Raw genomic sequence first — 19,908 nt, 5'->3', positions numbered from 1 at the left:
TCATAATTCATTGTTACATCACAATTTTTGGTCATATTCAAGATTTTTTGATGTACTAAATTAAAACAGCAAGCATCATGTACCACAGGATATATTCATGCCATTAGGATCAAGCGATAAACTTGGATATGCAATACAAAACTTTTACCAATCCAAATATTCATGACATACTTCAGGGTTGCCCATAAATTAAGTACCTCAGTTTTCAACACATCATGTTATACATAAAATAAATTAAAAATAATGCTACACCTTCAGTAATTTATCGTGGTTAAAACAAAAAGAAGAAATGTAAAAATGCAAAAAAGAGAAGAAACCTTGCGGCAAAATTGCCTATCGTGAATCCAATCCCCATCATGTGATGCAGTTTGCAGGAAGCCTGTAGTGTTTCAAATACAGCGTTTCAATTATTTTAGTCACATAAAAAATTACCTGTTCATAATTCATGGTTTTCTCCAAAGTTTTATGACAGCAAAAAAAAAAAAAATCACGTCTTACTCCTAACTTCCTGATATTACAGGTGAAGAAGCCAGTAGGTAGGTAGTTGCCAAACCAAGCACAACTCACGCAAGTTGGGAAGAATGTCTGCAATGCGATCCCCACGAGGCGTCCCCAGGCGGCCCCAGTCAGGAGAGCAGGGATGAAGAGGCCGCCCGAGACACTCAGGCCGTACGTTACCACCGACAGGATGAAGTACAGCAAGAAGAAGACACCGACAGTCAAAGCCTTGTGCGAGCCTGATGACAGGGAAACATGCACTTTTCTTAATATCACAACAGAAGAGAAATTTACTTTTACCATTATTTACAATCAAAGCAACAGAAAATGAAAAAAAATTTCCCTTATTTTAAAACTTGTACTAGGGCAAAGCAAACTGCAGAAAAGTGTTAGAAGGAAGTATAAAAAAATTAATTATCAATAATAATAACCTTACCTACGAAGTGTAAAATACAAATAATATTAAACCTTAACATAAAAAGAGCTTATTTTTATAAATAATATGCCTATTTATGCAAAATAAAAGGATTTATTCAGTTATTTCAGTTATATTTCATTTTCCTATGTAAGAAAGTTTTGCATTTTGTACTCGAAAGACTTATTTTTCAAATGTAAGTAAATCGAGAAACTGTTTCTTAATTTCTATCTTGCAGTCTACAGGTACTTAATGAAGGGGAGGGGGAGGGAATGGAAGTGGGTATAGTGTAGGGGTTCGGTTGGTATGGTTTATACTGTGTGGAAAGGCCAAAGGACCAGGCTAATTTATTTTTGTGCCTTAGTAGGTATTTAAATCTTTTTATAACTAATATTTTTAAATTCAGTTTCATTCTTTAACAATAAAACACAAAAACATTGCTTACAATTACATTGAACTAGTTTCATCAGGCAGTTACACTGATTCAAAGGTGAAGTTTTAAAACACAATATGTATTTGATTTTACACATCTAAACATAATTTAAAAATAAATATTTTGTTTTATCTAAGTAAAATTTCCAAGATTATCAGAGACATTTTAGAGGTTCAGTTTGAGTTTGTGGTAGGTCAGCTCTCCACCAGAGCTCTGCCCATCACTTAGCCACAGAGACTTCTGCTCCGCAAGCAACACCTGCGGGTCCATGGAACAAGAGCCGCACGCTGGCTTCCGGCGTCTGGAACCACAGAGCTGCCACCGCACTGTAGCTTCCCTCCTCACAGTGAAACTGTAGGCAAAACATGCATGCCCATTAACTTCATCCCTTTACTTCTATCGCCAAGAAAATATCCACCAACACAAATGGTAACAAGTACATGTAAGATATATGTAATGGTTTTGTTTCACAGTTAACTATGTATTGGAAATTTATGACAATTTTTTTTTATATCTAAACAGGTACACAATGATTGTGCATGTGCAGTAAATTAATGTTTTCAAAATTATTTTATTTAAAAATATGTAATTTTGTAGATGTTAAATATTCAAATTATATATATCAAACTCTAAACATATGACAATCCAGACCTCTCCAGCTAGCTATGGCTTGAATTGTACATACATAAAGCACTTACAAAATCATGGTATCCTGCTGGTAGTAAATTCAAGACAGTTCACTAAGATTAAAGTTATTAAAGTTATTTTATTTTGGGTGACATTCTGTTCAAAAATCAACAGTTTACAGCCAAATTTTGTGGATTTATAATACTTGAATGAAAATTGTCACACGTTTAACTTTTATACAATTATTTGATTCAATTCCTGGATACATTTCTCCACCCAAAAAGAACTTTCGATTTGACGTTAATAAAAACTTGGGAAATTCTTCAAAGTACTATTTCTTTTTATTGACTAAAATATCCCATGGTTGCTTCTGAACACACAGCACTACCAAGTCGTTCTTGGGACGACTCTAAAGTTCACTAGCACCCTCTCATGGGTTTCTGCTGACGTCTGTAGTTAATGAAATTCAAATTAAATGATCCAAAAGAGTTTTTCATTGGCGCAGTCTAGACGACAGGGGTTAAATTCATCTCAAACTCACAATAAAATGTTAAACTTTTGAGATGCTAGACACCATGGCAAATCTGAGTGATTACTAGCCATACAAAATACAGTACAAAAAACACAAAAAAGTACAAAATAGCAACTTTTCCAAAAAAACTACCTTCCTATTGTCTACACCTACAAAGATATTTTTACGACAACTTTACTAAGAGGTTCACGGATTGAAGCCTTTCTCATGGTTCTGGGCTACTTTCTATCTCCTTATAACACAGGATGAGAAAACACTGTCTATCAATGAGGTGCCACAGCACCTTTCTTTAACTGAAAAATAAAAAAATAAATACAATAATAAAAATTACACTGTTCTAGAAACATACCAACTGAAACCACACATTAAAAACCATCATATTAACCCATGATTCATGTAAAACAATCACCAAAAAAACACGTTTAAGCATAGTAGAAATTAGTCAATAGATTCAGAACAAGTAAAAAAGTACATTAACTGCTTTCTAGACTAAACTACTAAAATACCCATAAGAACGATATCACACATCTACTAATAAAATAAACACTTTTAAACTAGGGCATCATGACCTTGAACTGTATAATCAGTTGATTTACTATATTACTAAAAATATTCCATCTTGAAAAATACCGTAGATAATTAGGGAAGGCACTGGTTATGTAACTTCATAAACTCGTCTCTTAACAAACTTGATACAGGATTAATAAATTGAGAAAGGAAACATTAAAATTATAGACTTGTTCTATTAAAAAATTCCTTTCAGCACAGCCTACAGATATAGGTAGATTTCAAAGTACCTATTTCTTCTGTAATTATTTTGGAAAATTCGATAAACTCCTGGAAAATTATAAGAACTTAATGTAGTCTACATAACATACTATATGTTCGCCAATATTCAAAAAAAAATAGATTTTACATTTTCTCATATTCCATGCAGCAAAAATATTTTGAATGTTTTTAAATTAATTCATTCAGCATTGAATGTCTTAATGAATTTTGTATTAAGCCTACTAAGGTAGTTATGCAATTATTATTGATCTGCAAACACTATTTTCCATCACTTGCACTAATACGTAGTCGTATGAATTTTTTTTGACAAAGATTTAAGGTAATATTAAGATGGTCATTAATAAATTCCAATGAATTTGATACTAATGAAGTTTTAATTTTTTTAAATTTCAAATCCTGTTTTTACGGTAATATTTCGTTTCATCAAAAATTGTTTCAGCCAAATGATTAAATAAAGTTTAGGAGTTTTATAATAAATTATAATGGATTTAATTGTATATCTAATTTAAAAAAAGTAATCACTTTTTCTTTCTACACTTGTTATTTCCACTCCTTGCAGTAATGATTGGAATATAAAAATACTTTAGACGTAAGTTTACAACAATATTTAAAAAGTGAAACAAAAATTAACATTTATTAGATACAGTACAAGATACAGAAGTTTTATTTATTTTCTTATTTCAACCCCAGGATTTTTCAACCCCTTGCAGTAATATTTTGTATTATAAAAAATTGTTTCATACAAAAGTTTAGATAAAAATTATACAACTCAAACATGCTGAACACATTTGATAGTGTACCTACTAACAGTGTTATAAATTTTTTTAAATACTAACCCTCATTTTTTCAACCCCTTGCAGCAATGATTCTGCTAATAAAAAATGTTTCAGATAAAAATTTTAGATAAAAATTATAAGAATAACACACAATTTGTATGGATTCGATGTTGTGCCTACGAAGTTAGCCGTTGTTTTTTCAAATCCTTGCAGTTATCGTTGTTCGTATCAAAAACCTAGTAAAACAAAAGATTTTGGTATTACTCCTACGAGTTATAATACTTTCAAATGGATGTGATATCTTCCATACTAGGGGGGTTACAGTGATTTTTCTGTTCTTCAAAAAACCTTCATCATTTGTACCTCTTTGGCCAGATATTGCCCATTAACAAACTCAACTGAGATTTTCCACTACTAGATTTTATGTATAAGTTTGGAAGTGATGTGTGAAAAATTACGGCAGTTTTGTGTCCCAAAATTGTGATATATAAATATATATATTTAATCTTTTGAGTTGATGATGGTTTTGGGGGCTATGTACCATGAAACGAAAAACTATATACAAATTTTCTAGAACTCACACCATGGTAACGGCTACAATAGGTAGTATTTATTTGAAATTCACTTAAAAGTATATTGATTTATGATTGGTTTTATGCCTATCTACACCTAGAAGACGTACATATTACGCAAAATAAAAAACCACTAAACATGGAAAAAAAAAACAAAGAATATTATTTTACAGAAAGAAGTTAAAAGAAAAGTCATGGTTGCTTGACAAAGCTAGACCACTTAAATAACACAATCTGTTTATGAGATCCAGAAATTTATTGAATTAAAATAACAAATTAGGAGTAGTGATTTTTTCCCACTAATTTTATTAATTAATAAAGGAAAATAACTTATAATTGTTGAGATTTGTGATTATTCTGTATAAAATATCATAAGTCTTGTATAATTTACACAGAAAAGAAATTTATAGTGAGAAAGTCCAAGAAGTCAATACACCGAAGAGCTTAGGATGTACTACTAGACAAAAATAGTGAACAGTAAAAGCATAGTAGAGGGACTATGCAGACAGCATGATCCTGGCTAAAATATCTGCAAAAATTGTGACCAATTTTGTCAATAAATCTTAAACCTAAAATTTTTAAAATTCTGGTCATGACCACTTTCAACCATTGCACAGAGATTTTAATAGAAACAGAACCATCATTCAGTAAAAAATTCAGAAACTTCAGAACACATAAAATACAGCATATCAAAGAACATTTAACACAATTGAGAAGTCTAAATATGGAAAATAGCCAGTACTAGAAGATTTATTTTAATTTATTATTTTTATAAATTATAGTTTTAACATTAAGATTTAAAATGTTAGAATAGATGTCTGAAATATACATATTTCTTTAAAACCAACACTTAAGTCATAATTTATGAAGGTATATAAACAAATAAATAAATGAAGTCTGTTAGATTGTCAAGGGTAAGTGAGTGTGTGTAAATTGTGGAAACAACAGCATTGCACACTAGTCTGCTGTGTTCTTAATGAAGGGACTGCTTGCTGCAACTGAGTAATCAAATTGCTACAGCAAAATTTCACCTTAAGAAGGTAAATAATTCTTATTCATACCTTAACTGGAAATTGTGGAGACTGTTCATCCACACGTGGCTTGCAATCATTAATGGCTATTATCATGGCAAAAGCGATACTAGCCGATATCACTGCGACAAAAACTGCTTCCAACACCTTCAGCCACTTTCTCTTCACATACCTCGAATATGAAAACAGAATAAAATGAACAGAAAACTTTTTTTATTATTATATGTAGAGATAAAATAAAAGTGGTACAAAAAGGTTCTTCTGTATAAAGATAGTTGTGTACTTTTAAAACAGAAATATATATAGGCTACCTTAATACAAATATTTAGTACAAAGGATCATCTAGAATGATTGCAGGTTTGGAGAAGCCTGCACTCATGCCATATACATGATAATGTGATGAAATATTTGAACGTCCTAAACAAGCTAGAAATAACACCTATTTTATACATTCCCCATACATAATTTGTAATGAATTCTTTTAAGTATATTTAGGCATACAAAGCATAATCTTCTATTTATTATATTTACAATACAATGGGTTACCATTGATATCACACACACAAACAAACACACACAAACACACACAAACAAACACAAACACACACACACTACACTCTCCCCTACTTAACTAATTTAATTAAGACTTTATTACTCTCATTTTCCTCGCTATCATTCTTAGTGATTAACTCTGTATTTTCCTTATCTTTGTCTACGGTAACTATGGTGGATGTGTGGTATTATTGTGCTTCTGCAGTAACTATGGTTTGCCTACATTAACTGTAGTTCTTTTTATTGTAGTTATTTAAAAGGTAACTATATATTGTGTTTGTGCTGTAACTATGGTGCTTCGTCCATGTTTTTTTGTCAGTTGTTCATTTGTCTTCATTTAACGTTTACGTGTGCCGTTTTTAATTTAAGCCAGGCAGACGGTAAAGTAGACGTTTATTTTGTATGTTTATTTCTTTTCAGTAACACATTGTATAAAACACATTCATGTGGAAAAGGGTATACATAGCTCATTTTAAGAAACAGTTGTAACTGCCACAAAACATACAAAATTTTGAGTATGACGCATTCATAGAAATTATATCTTATTTTTGTGTTTTTAGATTACGTTAACGTAAACTAAATTATGATGACGATGCGCTAAATGATTGCAAATATGGCCAAACAAAAATTAAAACCATAAATAAAGAACGAAATTATGTAAAATAAGCCACTATCGCTAGCACATTCAATACTGAATGATCTACATTGTTAGTTATAATGAAATAGCAGGAGAGTGTAGTGCCGCATGCTGAAGGTACTTGTAACAAATACCTTTTTAATCAGTTCTGCATCAACTAATCACATTTTCTACTGAACTGTGTTGTACGAGTACCACAATTACTGGGTATATATAAGCCTAGATTATTCAGGTTTGTATTAAATATGTTTCATGAATGTTTTATTATGTTCCTAAACCAAACAGTGATCTACTCAAAATTTCCGAAATTTAAAATCAGGCTCAAGTCAAGTACTCATGCACCCCTAATTATTATATGAAATGAAAAAATATATATATAGGAAACTACTAATGTAAAATAGGACATAACTATTTCATGCCTATTCTAATGTGAATGAGATTACACGAATACAATTATGCAGAAAACAAGGTGAAACACTTTCTTGTGGTTACATATACAACAAAGAACATTATCACGTTGGCCTCATACATTGGTACTATCAATTAGCGCTCTAAAAGAAAGAATGAAGAAAAATAATACATTTGAGGTATCCAAATAATTGGTTTTCGAAATTTACTTACTGTGTTACAAATTTATGACATCATCTGACATGTAGGTATCCAAAAATGGTATTTATCTAAAATGTATAGAAACATAAAAAAGGTTTTCTGTGAAGTGTAGTTTAGGGAATGATTGCAATGATTTAAATTTAAAATAAAAGTTTTTCCAAAACACGGTAAAATTCAGTAACGTAACTAGGAGATTTCTTTGTATTAATGTGATTTATATATAATACCAACCTAACCATCTATTCACTTAGTTATGTTAATCTGTACTTGCAAAATTATAAAGCACAATTTCAGAAAATTGGAAAATTTGGGATTATAACTGAGAAGCAGCAAATCTCATGTTTCAAATTTTTAAAAGCTTTGCAACCAATGTAAAGCATCACATCAGACACAACACTCTGCACACAATCGACGCTTCAAATAAAACAAATAGCAAATTTCCTAATGATGCCAAATTAAATATTATAAAGAGCTTTGATTTATTTGCTTAGTCGAAGCTTCGCACAGGCCTAGTCACAAGTACTCTTTTTTGAATTTGGTATGAGGCTTATTCAACACAACAAATAATTTTTTTATGGTCTAAATATTAGGGATATGAGATTTATTCAAGGTCGTGGCTTTTTCAAGTAAAAATGGTACATTATAATTAAGTATTCTATCAGGTTTCAAGGTATCTAAAATAAACTTGGCAACCAATTAGAGAAAATACAACAAAAAAATTAACTAGACTCCAAGTTCCAGTAAGGCTCAAATACTTTAAGAATACTGCTTCCCAATAGTCATATAACATGATTCTTGCAGCTTCTATAACTGTGCTGCAGTCCAAATCTGTCCTGGATAACACAAGGATCCTTAACTGTCACCTACAAGTGACCAGTCGGCACTCTCACAATTTGTTGGCACTGAAAAAGTTTTTTCCATTACAATCTTTGTTTTCTATTATTTTCCAGGGAATTTTGATAAGCTTTACATGGGAAATACAAAAAAAAATTAAAAATACATTTTTTGATTTATTATTTTTTAATCCAAATTTGCACAATGCCAGTTCACAAATAAAAAATTCAACATTAAAAAAAAAAAATCTCTAATCCACGAGTTTAGAAAAGATGATTTCTTGGAAACAATATTGACGATGTTGGATCGATAATAACATCCTGCGGACACTTTTTTAATTCAGGCTAAAATTTTATGCCAAATTTTACAAAGGCTCCACTTATGCCCGAGGTTGAATCATCAAGTTGAAATTGTCCAAAAGAAATGTTCAAACAGCACTGTGTGGACCACAGATGTGCAACTAACCACAACTACATATAATTTTAGGTTCGAGGAGCCATCACACAAACATGATTGTCTGTGTTCACCTCAAAGTGATGACTGCCAAATAGCAACCAACAAATTCACCAGCTTTCCACATGAAGAAGCTGCACTTGTGGCCCAATCACAGAGCATCTTTCAACTACAGCCAATAACTAAACGTACAATATTAAAATTCCCCAAGATTCCTTGAGATGACTTTGCCAAGAGGAACTTCCCATGTCTTTCGCTCTCTCTCTCTCACACACAACACAGACTAATAACTTTATTGAGAGTCACAAATAGTCCTTACACCCACACACAATGTACACTTGCCTCTCTCTATCACCCTCACACATTGGGTTTTGTGATACTGTCTATTGGCTGACACAACTGTTAACCAAAATTATAACTATATCTTACAAATGATATTAAACGTAAAAATTATTAGATGAAAGCAATATTTATATGAAATAAGAAATATAAAAAGATTTTCATACATACTAAACTCAAAACATGTAAAAATGATTTGAACTACTTCCTAGAAACCAAATACTTAACTATTCCTAAAAAAAAATTCAAAACATTTATAAATAAAAAACATAAATATCAAACATGAGCATTATGACCTAAATTTTTTATATAATCAGCTGTTTCGCTGTATTTACAGAATATAGTTATCCATCAAACATATGGCAATAATTATTTATTTAAGTCGGGAGGGTAGTCACAACTGTAAATGGCCTAGTCTTACAGCTGCCAGTCAGCCATTCAGAACCAGCAGTAGTTCTGTCAAAATCTTACCAAGATAGGTTTTCAGTGTCTGGTAACTGAGGTTTAAATCAAATTGTTTCTGCACAAAAGGCCGTAGATTTTGCAAAATGTTCAATGCTTTTATTTTATTTTATAATGATTTATTACAGTAATATTTGGATGAATATTATTCAAAGTCAATTGCAAAAAAATATTATATAAAAACTGCAACTTCCACAAAACTAACATGTGGTATTAAAACTGCAAATAACTAAGTTTTTTACTTGGCTTACAGCAAGTACACTCTTAAAAATAAAAATTAGTAAGTGGTTTGTGAATTGTAATACCAATTACCTCATTCTCATAACCGTAATCTTCATGTTGATGTAATTGAACAGAGAGCCCAATAATCCTCCAATACAACCCATTACCATGAAAATTGGAAGTTCTTTCAAGTCATATGTAATGTCATAAAATTTACCAAAATTTAATAGGCCAGCATACGAAAGTTCCCCTGAAACATGACAAAATACAGCCAATATTTAAAACCATTTTCTGTTAAGTAAGCCAGATATGTTATAGAAATACCAAAGCTGTACTGTAATGCTGGCAGGACAGAAATTCATAGAGCTTACATGTTTCCCACCAATTCATGCTAGAGTTGTACCTTTAGAGTGGTAGAATTTCATTAGGCATTTAGATGTGAATATTAGTGACCACCTCCTTAATTTCATGGTGTACATACACATTTAATATAGCTGTGAAACTCTATGAGCACCACTATTGCGCATTAACTTTAGGCATCACATTGATAATTTATTTGTTTCAATATTACATAGCTTTAATATTTCATGAGAAGTTTCTTTGAAGTAAGCCAATGGTACATGGGAAAAATTTTAACAAACTGAAATGTATATTTTTCTATATCATTTTTGATAGTAAAGTCAGTATCATATTGCACCAATCTATTTGTACTTTTCAATTCTGCAATTTTAGTTTCATTTGTTTCTTTGCTAAGCTATCATGGTCAGAAATAGCAAAAATAAGTATGTAAACCCTTGTGTGTGTGAAGCAGATATGGTTCAAGCAAAGAAAAAGCCAGAAAAACCAGTCTGTCACATGCCATTAGCTGCAACCAAGACAATGCTATTAGCTCCACTGCAACAAAATTATTATAAGTTCAAAGCTCACAGAATTACAGCATAGATGAAACTGCTGTATCAACAGTAGTTCAAACATAATTTGAAATACTTTAGTAACAATCATATTTGATGTAACAATACATGGACTTAATGTAGTCCATTCAATATTAATCATGTATTATTGACACTAATTTGATTGAGAGTAATATTCTGGAGATTTAACATCAATTAGACAGGTTCAATTGTTAGAATATCCACTTATATTTATATTTACTAAATATATGATAAAATAAAAATTGGTTTGAAGCTGACCCAAACATGTAGGAGGAAAATTTGAACAAATAAACTGTGTAGACTAAAATATACACAAAATTAATTAAGAAGGAAGAATCTGTACCACAATGAAATTACAAACATTAAAAATGCTGAAATAAAATCCGTATAAAATTCATAAAAGTTAAAGTTGAAATGTTAATATCTCTCCCCTTCATAAAGTTTTGATTTATGATAGCCATAACTGATGTTTTACTTCTAAAATGAAAATAATTTTGGCTAAATGATTGATCTATTCCTAAACACAGGGTTCTATATACAAAATGAATATTGTGGCCTTGTTTTGCTTACAATTTTAGTTGCAAGTATTCGTAATAGACCTATTTGTTTTTGCGTGATCAATATTTCCTATATTACAAATAAGCTTAAGGACACCATTTGGCTGGAGCGTAAAAGCGCTACGGCGTTTATAGCATGTCGTTCTTGCTCGGAGCTGGGTGGTAACTTATGAAGTATGTATACTGTTGCTCGCCACCCTCTTCTGCCGCGTTCTTCTCTTCTCTCCTCCTCTTCTCCCTCTCCCTGCCCCTGCTCTTAGTATCTCCCTCTCCCCTCCAGTACTGCTGGCCTTCACACGACTGGGGCCGCCGCCTCGTCATGTGCCTCTATCGCTCTTTGCTTCTGTAGTTCAGTTTGCCACATAGTTGGCGCACCAATTACACAAAACATATTTGTGTTGTGATATTGCAAAATACTTATTTCAGTGGTTAGTAGTAACATGTTGACACTGAATTGTGTATATGGCACACAGACATTGTGACAATGTGCGTAAAAATAATTCTATCAGAATCACTGTCTTAGAAATACATGTCTGGTCACTACTATACATAGACTGTTCATTTCCATGTGATTGTTTATCGGTTATTCGCAAAATTAATTGAAAACCTCTATGGTGCCACCAGTACAGCCCTGCTGTGAATGAGCATTTTAATTTACAAAACATTTAATACCAAAAATGTTTAATTATTGAATTTTTTTTTAATTTTTAACTGCATTTTTTTTTTAAATTTAAATTTGTTACTAAATTAAAAGCATTTCTGCACCAGTGGCACAGGCACAAGGGTCGTCAAAAATACAACATTTGCCAATAGGCAAGTTTCCGGACTGAAATGGTTTTTAAATATAGAACTGGGTTAAAGATAAAGTAAATTACAGTTAATGTATGTAAATACATACAATCACTCACTTAGCAGACACAGGTAGGTACTGAAAGTTAAGCAGCATGTATTCGTGCTCTCCCACAGTTTTAGCTTCATGCGAGCATTCGTGAGAAGAGACGTAATTGATACGCCAGTAGCTGGCAAGGCCTCGGCCCCCACACCACCTCCCTCCAGTCTTTCAGCTCGGCGGGAGGGGAAGCATCCGGCAGACCGTTACAGAGGGCGTCACAAGACGGCGAGCAGTTTCGCAGATGCACACGTTTACTTCTAGTAGAGCCATTAAGAATTTTCCATTATGACATACCTGTTAAAATGTATGAATCAATGCAAGAAGGTCCAGGGAATGTCCGACTGGTGAGTTCCTTAAATTCTGATGATTTTTACTTCACAAAAAACCCGGTTGAAAAAGGTCATTTTCATGGTATTGGTAAGGTCAGAAAAGTGTAAATACGGGTACAGAGCAACTTAAATCCACCAGACTGACTTTTAATGAACTTTTTATTTATTTCCTGTGCAAACAAAAATTAAAATCTCAAGAACTTTTTAAATAAGAGTCATAGAGGTTAAATGTCTACAGTCTTTTTCTTTCAGCGTCCAGACAGCATACATGTTTCTTTAAGTCTTAAATTACTCATATAAAATTCTAGTTAACCACCCTCAGCTTCACTTGCACAAATTACAGGAAACTTCTACTACTGTAACACTGTAAGAAGATTATGTAATCAATTCCCAAAATTTGACATCATCCGAGACATCGTCCCACAGAGTCCCATATGCAACCACCCCTCACATCCCTCCAATCCTCAAGGCAATTGGAACATCCCGCCAGCGACATGCTTGAGAAGTGTTTTAAATAACGCTCCATAAATAGCACAAACTACTGCCAGAGGACGCATATTATAAACCTTCTTTCTTTATCCCCAAGTGTACTTGTTATTTTAGGATCCCGCAAATATTCTATATGTTTATTTTATTTAAGTTACAACTCTGCAGCAACGAAACGGAACTTGCAGAAACCATCTAAGTATTTAATTATTTTTGAACTATAATCTTCACACCTAAGTTCATAAATGTTTTGGAGGCTGGACTAACTTTGTAATAATTATAGGAGTGCAATTATGGCTTAATATTAATATGTTTAAGGCAAATATTTGAATGACCTAACTGCCATTTCAACTGGGCATCAGTCATGCTGTTCAGGGGCCTTGGCGGCCATCGCTCCCCCAGTCGCTTCACATCACACCCGAGGTTAGATGCCTTCAGCACTCCGAGGACTTTACCTTTGTATCACAACTGACCTTCATCCTGGCTTCTTTAATTAATTCAAATCATTTTCTTTCATCCTCGTGGGCCCAACTGCAAACTTATTTAAATATTAATCCGCTAGCCGAGTTCTGTCACCAAAGCAAATCTTGAATCCAAACACGAGGTGGCTCTGGACATCATGTAAACCAGTCGTGTCGTTAGGTGGTTTTGCAGCTATAACCTTTTTGTTAATCATGTGTATGATCAGCATGTGGCACAATGGCAGGTATTTAAATCTCAAATCTAGTGTTTCTCTGCGATCGTCCACGTGTGCATGAGTTACTGTAGACCGACGTGTGGAACGCCAATAAGAGGCCACTTCATTAACTTCTTCTAGTGTGCCTGATGCTGAGAACGGGCCAGGGGCAGGTATCAGTGGTAACTGCTATAAGAGGGTAAGAGTCACGCTCCCACATGGGCCACATCGTGTCCAAAGGTTAGTCTCTGCCGGATCCATGCCCCTTACAAACGGTGGTGCCTATTAATCATTTAACATTTGAAAGCAAATCCCCAGACTATATCACATTCTTCAATAAAGCAACAGATTTAATAAAATGTCAGGTCTACAGTGCTGTCAACTTTCAAACACGCCCATCAGTAACCACATTATGAACGTGGGAGAAAGGGTGCAAGACGTACGCCAGGTACCAAGTGGCCTGGTAGGCCCGCACGGCCAGTCATGCGCACATACCTTTTGGGGATTATAGCGGCCTGACCTTGCCTTCCCTCTGCCCCCACTGGCTCCTTTCTCGGCACTGTCATCTATCCCTTAGGACCAGGGAATTCTGCGGGCTTTCAGAGGCCACCACATGGAGTGGCATGGCTCCGAAGCATTTCTAGATGCTTCTAGCGTCGCGTCGACCAAGGATGACGCGATGTCACAGCCACTCCAGTCCGTTCCAGAAAGACAGCCAACTGAATAAAAGCGGCGATGCTGGCCATTGTGAGAGTTCCAACAGGTGCGAAGAGTGAAGTGCATGTCCGGTGAACGGTGCGACACAGAGCGACATGACTGTGCATGTGCGACTGAGTGGGGCGAGACTGTGTGTGTGGACAGGTGCGAGGTAAGGGGTGAACCACCGTTGAGCCTAGCTTCAGTATGAACTGTAGACTTATTAGATATTTAGTCATTTGTAAACAGACATTAATTGTGGTGATTAAATTGGTAATGTAAATATTAGTAGCAAATAGAACTGTATAAAATTAATTGGGCTATTCTTAGGAACCCATTTTTTCCCTGTCGTAACAATACAATAAAACAAAAAAAAAGCACATAAATATTAAATCAAATACAGGCTCCACAAAATAGTTACCACTAACTCCTATACAAATACAAATTAATCACTCAACTTAAGTAATTCAAAATTTACAAAAGTTTGCAAAGATTAAAATATTTAAATAGCCAACATTATAAAATTTATATTTATATTTAGTACTTTCTTAAATATTAACCTTCTCTGTACATGGATTACATGAGAAAAATTTATTGTGCAGAATGCTGATACACAATGTTTGAACAATGTCATTATGTTTTTCTATTTAAGTAATAAATAAATTCACTACGTTATTCTATAACTGGATAATTTTATCAGTAATAAGCATGGGAAATTTGTAGTACCTGGCAGCACTAGGTCTATAAAGCTCTTAAGGTTAGTTCATACTCTAACCACACAAGGTTAGAATTTTTAAAGTGACAATACACAGTAAATTCTCAATTAATAGGCAGGTTACATTCTCAGAAATTGTTTTTTAAGCAAAAGTCTGTTAGTTTGAGGGCTGCTCGCACGTTCCCGGCTATATTAAGACGTTAAATATGGGCGCCACCACGTGGAAGGGCACGTGGACCCGGCGGAGTCTCTCGCTCAGGGCGTGACGTAGCCCAAGTGGGGACGAGTTACCAGCCCTTTCTACCCTACCTATCCAGACCTGGCCCGCTCTAGGCGTCGGGCACGCCACACTCCTAGACTCACTCACCACGTGGTTAAGTAAAAACACTCAGTTTATATTTAATTCCCAGATTTAATCTCACGAACACGTTAGCTCCACATCCGTTACACGTTACACAGTTAAAAAAGCCTGAGGCACGAATCGGCTTAGGTGAAGGCATGGTCCACACACGTGGCCATGCTACAAAGTCTACTTATGACACGGTGGTAAAAACTCGACTGAGATAATTAATTAATTAAGCAGTCCGCTGACCGAGAGCTGCCCCGAGGATGACGAACGAAAGCGATTTAGAAACAATTAACGATACAGAAATTACTTGGTCAGTGATGAACAAAGGTTGAGGTCCCCGGGGTGCTGGCGCGTCTGCTCTCGGTCAGTGATGAAGATGGACTGGGCTGAGCTCATCGCTCGCAGGTGGCAACATGGCGCCCTTCGCGCCAACACAATTACCGTTACTATATCCTACGATTCCGTGCCCCGGCGAAAGTTAAGCAATTTACAGATCAACATTAAAAAATATATAAAAATTACTGACAGTTTAAAGTTTGTTAATATTTACTTATTTAATGATAATTTATATAAAAACATTCCTACCCTCGTCCAAGTCCGTGCCTGTTCGGGTCCGCCCGGGCAACGTCTGTGGTTATTTCAAGTAACATATTTAAATTAAAGAAACACAAATAGATTGCACAGCACTGGGGCAAAGGCGAATGAAAACAAACAAAAAGGTTTACAATTAATATTAAATGTAGCAATTTTAGGGGTCGCCGCACTGCTTCTAAGCGCCCTCTTGTGGTAGTTCGTGGCGCGCAATTCAAACGCACGACTACGTACATGTCGGTACAAATGCCAGGGAAGGGAAGGGGGATGTTGAGGAAATGGAGACTGACTAGGCTCATGGGGCGTAGCCCCGGCTGACGTCAATTGCCCCCCCCTCGAATAGCCGGTCATGGCGACGTTTCCGCTAGGTCGCTTGTGGGCGTGGTCGCCCCCTTGTCAACAGCAGCTGGGCTTCCTCGCGATCCCTCGGGGTCGTAGCGTGTATCGCGGTGCCGGAACTGGGACCTGTGACGCAAGGTCTCCCCTCTCTTCCCGCGGTGCTTCGTCTTCCTGCGGCTCGGATATTGTCACCTGGAACGTGGAGTCTGACAACGAGTAATGCAGAGGCCACAATGGCTCGTCCGGTGAGCCCGGCCTACTCTCTACTTCCTCCGGCCACCTTATAAGTGGTTGGGACGTCGACTGGCTCTCCGTCACTCCGGGCGTGTCCCTGAGAAATCCCCTGAAAGGCGAGACGCCGCTCCCCGAGTCTTCGAACAGCCGCCTCGGCCGGACATCTGTGCCTGCGAGGGGTGTCGCCTGTCCCGCCTCCAGGTCCGGGAAGCCCCTGAACCCGCCCCCGTCCGTTGGGGTGGACGTGACCAGCTGTGCGGCCGCCCCCCCTTCTGTCTCGTCCGCCGTCTCCGCATCTTCCTGTTCCGTCTCCGCCCCGTCCGCCGCCTCCGTCTCTTCCTGCCGCGTCCCTGTTCCGTCACGTCTCGTTTCCGTCTCTTCCTGCCCCGTCTCCGTCTCTTCCGCCGCCTCCGTCTCTTCCTGCCCCGTCTCCGCCCCGTCCGCCGCCTCCGTCTCTTCCTGCCGCGTCCTTGCTCCGTCACGTCTCGTTTCCGTCTCCTCCTGCCCCGTCTCCGTCTCTTCCTGTGCCAAGCGCACATCGTCCCGGTGATATTTCGCGGCCCGGCCTGAGGGTAACTTTATCACGACCGCCGTGGGCCCCGCCTTGACCACCGCCACAGGGCCAAACCACTTTGGCGCCAGGCCGGCGCAGAAGTTGCGTCGGCCGGAGGAGAGTGGGTGGAGCCTCGCGTAAACCAGCTGGCCTGGTTTCAGTTCAGGGGGCGGGCGGGTCGTCTCGGGTGTGCGTTGCGCTTGGTAAGCTACCTGGTTACGTCGCGCCCTATCGTGCGTCTCGGCCAACCGCCTCAGGCGTCCTTCGGGGCTCTCTACGTCCGGGTCCGTTTGTTGTTGCCGCACGTGGTACTCCCCGGGGAGGGTGAGGTTCCGACCCTGGATAATGGTGGCTGGTGTTTCGCCGGTTGCCGCGTTCACCCGTCGCCGGATGCAGTACAGAATGTCCGGGATGTGCGTGTCCCATTGGGCGTGGTCGTCCGCGAGCCTCAACCGCAGTTGAACCTTCACCTCTTGGTTGCGTCGTTCCGTGGGGTTCGCGCGGGGGTGGTACACGGGGGTGGTGTGTAGGATTACTCGCCATTTTCTCCCCAGCTGCGCCCACCGGCGCCCGACAAATTGGGTGGCATTGTCCGACAACAGGACCCCACCTAGGAAAAAACTCCGTTTCCAGACTGCGTGCAATGGTGCCCGCGCGGATGTTTGCAAGAGGGTAGGCCTCCACCCAACGCGTGTAGCAGTCTGTCACCACCAACAAAAATCTTTTCCCTCGGGGCGTGCGGGGATATGGTCCCATTAGGTCAAGGGCGACTGTATGGAATGGCTCTGTGGGCTGCCTGGGTACCTGCTGGGCTGTCCCGTCGGTGCGGCGCGCCTTGTGCCTCTGGCAATGTTTACATCTCCTCACGCAATCCCGTACAAACTTGTTTACCCCTGGCCAGTAGAACTGTTCCCGAAGATCGTGTCGCGTCTGGTCTGCGCCGGGGTGTCCGGCTAGCCTGTTCACGTGGTACATGTCAAACACCTCCCGGCGGGTGGCGGCCGGCGCGAACGTCCGCCATTGGCCATCTGTCCCCTTAGGCCGCGCCTGCAGTGTCCCGTCCAATACACGGTAGCCTTCACACTCTCCGCTCCCGCAACGGCGCACAATCTCCTGTGTGTCTGTGTCCGTGAGTTGGGCCGCTCGCACGTAGGCGTCTAAGTCATCAAGCTCCGCGCCTGGCGGTAATGTCGGTGTGACGTTAAGGTTTAGGGCACACAATGCGGCTTGGGTTGTCGGGGTGCGCGGGGTCCTGGGTACGCGCCCGCTGGACGGTGGCAAAAGCTCCTCCCACTCAGCGTCGTCACAGGCTGTGACGGTGACGTCCGGATTTCGCGACAGCTCGTCCGCTAGTTCGTTTTGTTTTCCCGGTACATGCTCGACTTCGAAATCTAAGGCCTGTAGAAGCATGGCCCAACGCGTCAGCTTCGAACGTCGCCCCTGCATCGTGGCCAGCCATTTGAGACATTGGCTGTCAGTTCTCAGCACGAACTTCTGCCCCTCCAGGTGCGGGCGGTAACGTCTGAGGGCCCAAACTACGCCTAAACACTCCCGCTCGTTCACACTATACCGCTGCTCGACGTCGCCGAACTTGGCGCTTGCATATTCAATCACCCGAGGCTCGCCGTTGTCGCCGAGTTGTAACAGGATGGCCCCGATGCCCTTCTCGCTCGCGTCTGTTTGTACGATCAGGGGTCTGTCTGGGTCCAGCCGCGCGAGTAAGTGGCACTGTTGGAATCTGCGTTTTAATTCGTCAAAAGCGTTTTGAGCTTCCGCGGTCCACCTGAACGGACGTTTGGGTGACAGCTGTTCGGTCATCGGCGCCGCTACTACCGAGAACTCTGGAACGAAGGCTCGCAGCCAGTTAGCTAGCCCCAGAAACTTTTGCAGTTGCTTGCGCGTGCGTGGGGGCTCTTTGTTGATAATTACATTCAGTTGTTTTTCCGTGGGTCGGTTTCCGTCCGCGTTAACCACTAAGCCCAGGAAATCTAGTTCTGTGGTCCCCAGGTGGCATTTTTCGCGATTGCATGTAAGGCCATGGCTCGCCAGGCGCTCCAGGACTAAGGCTAAGTGATGCGCATGTTCTTCCCACGTCTGAGACCAAACAATTATGTCGTACAGGTACGCGGCCGCAAACTTGCCCGAGTAGTTGTCTAAGACCCGTGTCATCATCCCTTGGAAGGTAGCGGGGGCGTCCTGTAGGCCGAATGGCATCGCGCAAAACTGAAATCTCCGCCCGTCCGGGGCTGTGAACGCCGTCTTGTGTCGGTCCGTCGGACGAATCGGCACCTGCCAATACCCAGATTTTAGGTCGAGGGAAGAAAATATCTTGGCGTTACCCAGGCCTGAAAGCGTGTCGGCTATGTTCAGCAGGGGGGGTGGGGCATTAATTGTCACTCTATTGATAGGTTTGAAATTGACGCAGAAGCGTAGTTTCCCGTCTTTTTTTTCTGCCAACACGACCTGGAAATTATACGGACTTTCGCTAGGCTCAATTATCCCGTCATGCAACATGTCTTGAACCTGGTCTAGGATGGTCTGTTTACCAACGTGGCCGTAGCTACCGGGTGGGATAAACATTGGCTCGTGAGGATGGGTCGGGATGGCATGCTCAGCTATGGTGGTACGTTTTAGCGGGTCCGCGGACGCAAACACATTACACTGGTGGTCGAGGACCTGCTGAATGGTAGCACGGAACTCGGGGGGAACCCCGTGTTGGAACTCGTCGAGACTGACCTGGTTTACTGCTGGCGGAGTAGGCTTACCCAGCCCGTGGAT

The 19,908-nt window shown here is 38.9% G+C and overlaps 1 protein-coding gene across 1 annotated transcript in view; it reads right to left on the bottom strand.

Moving 5' to 3' along the window:
* LOC134531610 (H(+)/Cl(-) exchange transporter 7) overlaps positions 1-19,908 on the bottom strand; it is a 176,136-nt gene that overhangs the window by 88,051 nt on the left and 68,177 nt on the right. The window contains exons 8-11 of the mRNA XM_063367361.1: positions 9,872-10,031; positions 5,704-5,845; positions 1,605-1,698; positions 568-737 (exon numbers count right to left, since the gene is read on the bottom strand). Coding sequence (XP_063223431.1) covers positions 568-737; positions 1,605-1,698; positions 5,704-5,845; positions 9,872-10,031 — 566 coding nt within the window. The remainder of the gene's footprint in view (positions 1-567; positions 738-1,604; positions 1,699-5,703; positions 5,846-9,871; positions 10,032-19,908) is intronic.

Source organism: Bacillus rossius, chromosome 5 (genome assembly GCF_032445375.1).
Source record: "Bacillus rossius redtenbacheri isolate Brsri chromosome 5, Brsri_v3, whole genome shotgun sequence".
In the NCBI taxonomy this organism is placed as follows: domain Eukaryota; kingdom Metazoa; phylum Arthropoda; class Insecta; order Phasmatodea; family Bacillidae; genus Bacillus; species Bacillus rossius.
This window is presented reverse-complemented; position numbering and strand designations above follow the sequence as displayed.